The following is a 993-nucleotide window of genomic DNA, read 5'->3' on the forward strand; positions in this document are numbered from 1 at the left end:
GGCAAGGAAATTTACACAGGAAATGAAATTTATAATCATATCATCAATTTGATTATAATATCACCTTGTTATACGGTTCCAGCACATTCAAGCTTTACTTATCCCGACGACATCAAAACAACACAATTTTTTATTGCAGGCGAACTCTTTGCGTCGTTTACTCTCATAGCACACTTCAGTACAAATCGTTGGTTTTATGTCCTTTCTTAATATAGTGCACTACAAATCACTGTAAACTTGTCCTACAACGGTACAGTACACTATAAATTTCCGTAAACACTCTGTCCTCATAGAGTACACTACAAATCGTGTTTTATCTCTTTTACTAATATAATGCACAACATATCCTGTAAATATGTCCTGCTACGGTGTAGCACAGTATAAATGTCTATAAATACCCTGTCCTCATACAGCACACTACAAATCGCTGTATACATATCCTGCTACGACACATTACGCTATAAATTACTATAAACACCCTGTCCTATTACAGTACACTGCAAATCTCTCTAAACATGTCTTGCTACGATAGAATACACCATAAATTCCTGCAAAACCCTGTGTCCTCATACAACACACTCCAAATCGGAACGACATACTCACCGACGCAAGGGTTTCCCCACAGCAGTCTCTTCCAAGCGAGACAGTGGTTCATGTCGTGGAAAGAGTTGCCTTTACACACGCAGTTCGTGTGGAGATCCGTCCCCAAGAGCCCCAGCATAGCCTTTGTGCATTCCTGGTGCTGGCCGGCGCAACGTCCCGTCATGGTATCGGCGGCGCAGGAAAGCTCATAGTGTTCTAGTCTGTACCTGAAGGGAAAGACAGGAGGGAGAATGTGAGAAATGAGGGTGAAAAAGAGAATGAAGAAAGAAGGGAAAATGGGAGGGAGGAGAGAGGGAGATAAAATTAGTTGAAGAGGGTGAGGTAAGAGAGAGGGAAGAGATTGAAGAAAGAAGAGAGAGGGGGTGAGGGGTGAGAGAAGAGGTATTGTGA

General features: G+C 42.3%; 1 protein-coding gene across 2 annotated transcripts in view; it reads right to left on the reverse strand.

The window, feature by feature from the left end:
* The window catches only part of LOC119587789, a 122239-nt gene that overhangs the window by 35408 nt on the left and 85838 nt on the right, over positions 1–993 (reverse strand). For both annotated transcript variants that reach the window (XM_037936487.1, XM_037936486.1), the window contains one exon: positions 604–809. In XM_037936487.1, coding sequence (XP_037792415.1) covers positions 604–809 — 206 coding nt within the window. The remainder of the gene's footprint in view (positions 1–603; positions 810–993) is intronic.

This window comes from Penaeus monodon, chromosome 23, assembly GCF_015228065.2.
Source record: "Penaeus monodon isolate SGIC_2016 chromosome 23, NSTDA_Pmon_1, whole genome shotgun sequence".
Lineage (NCBI taxonomy): Eukaryota > Metazoa > Arthropoda > Malacostraca > Decapoda > Penaeidae > Penaeus > Penaeus monodon.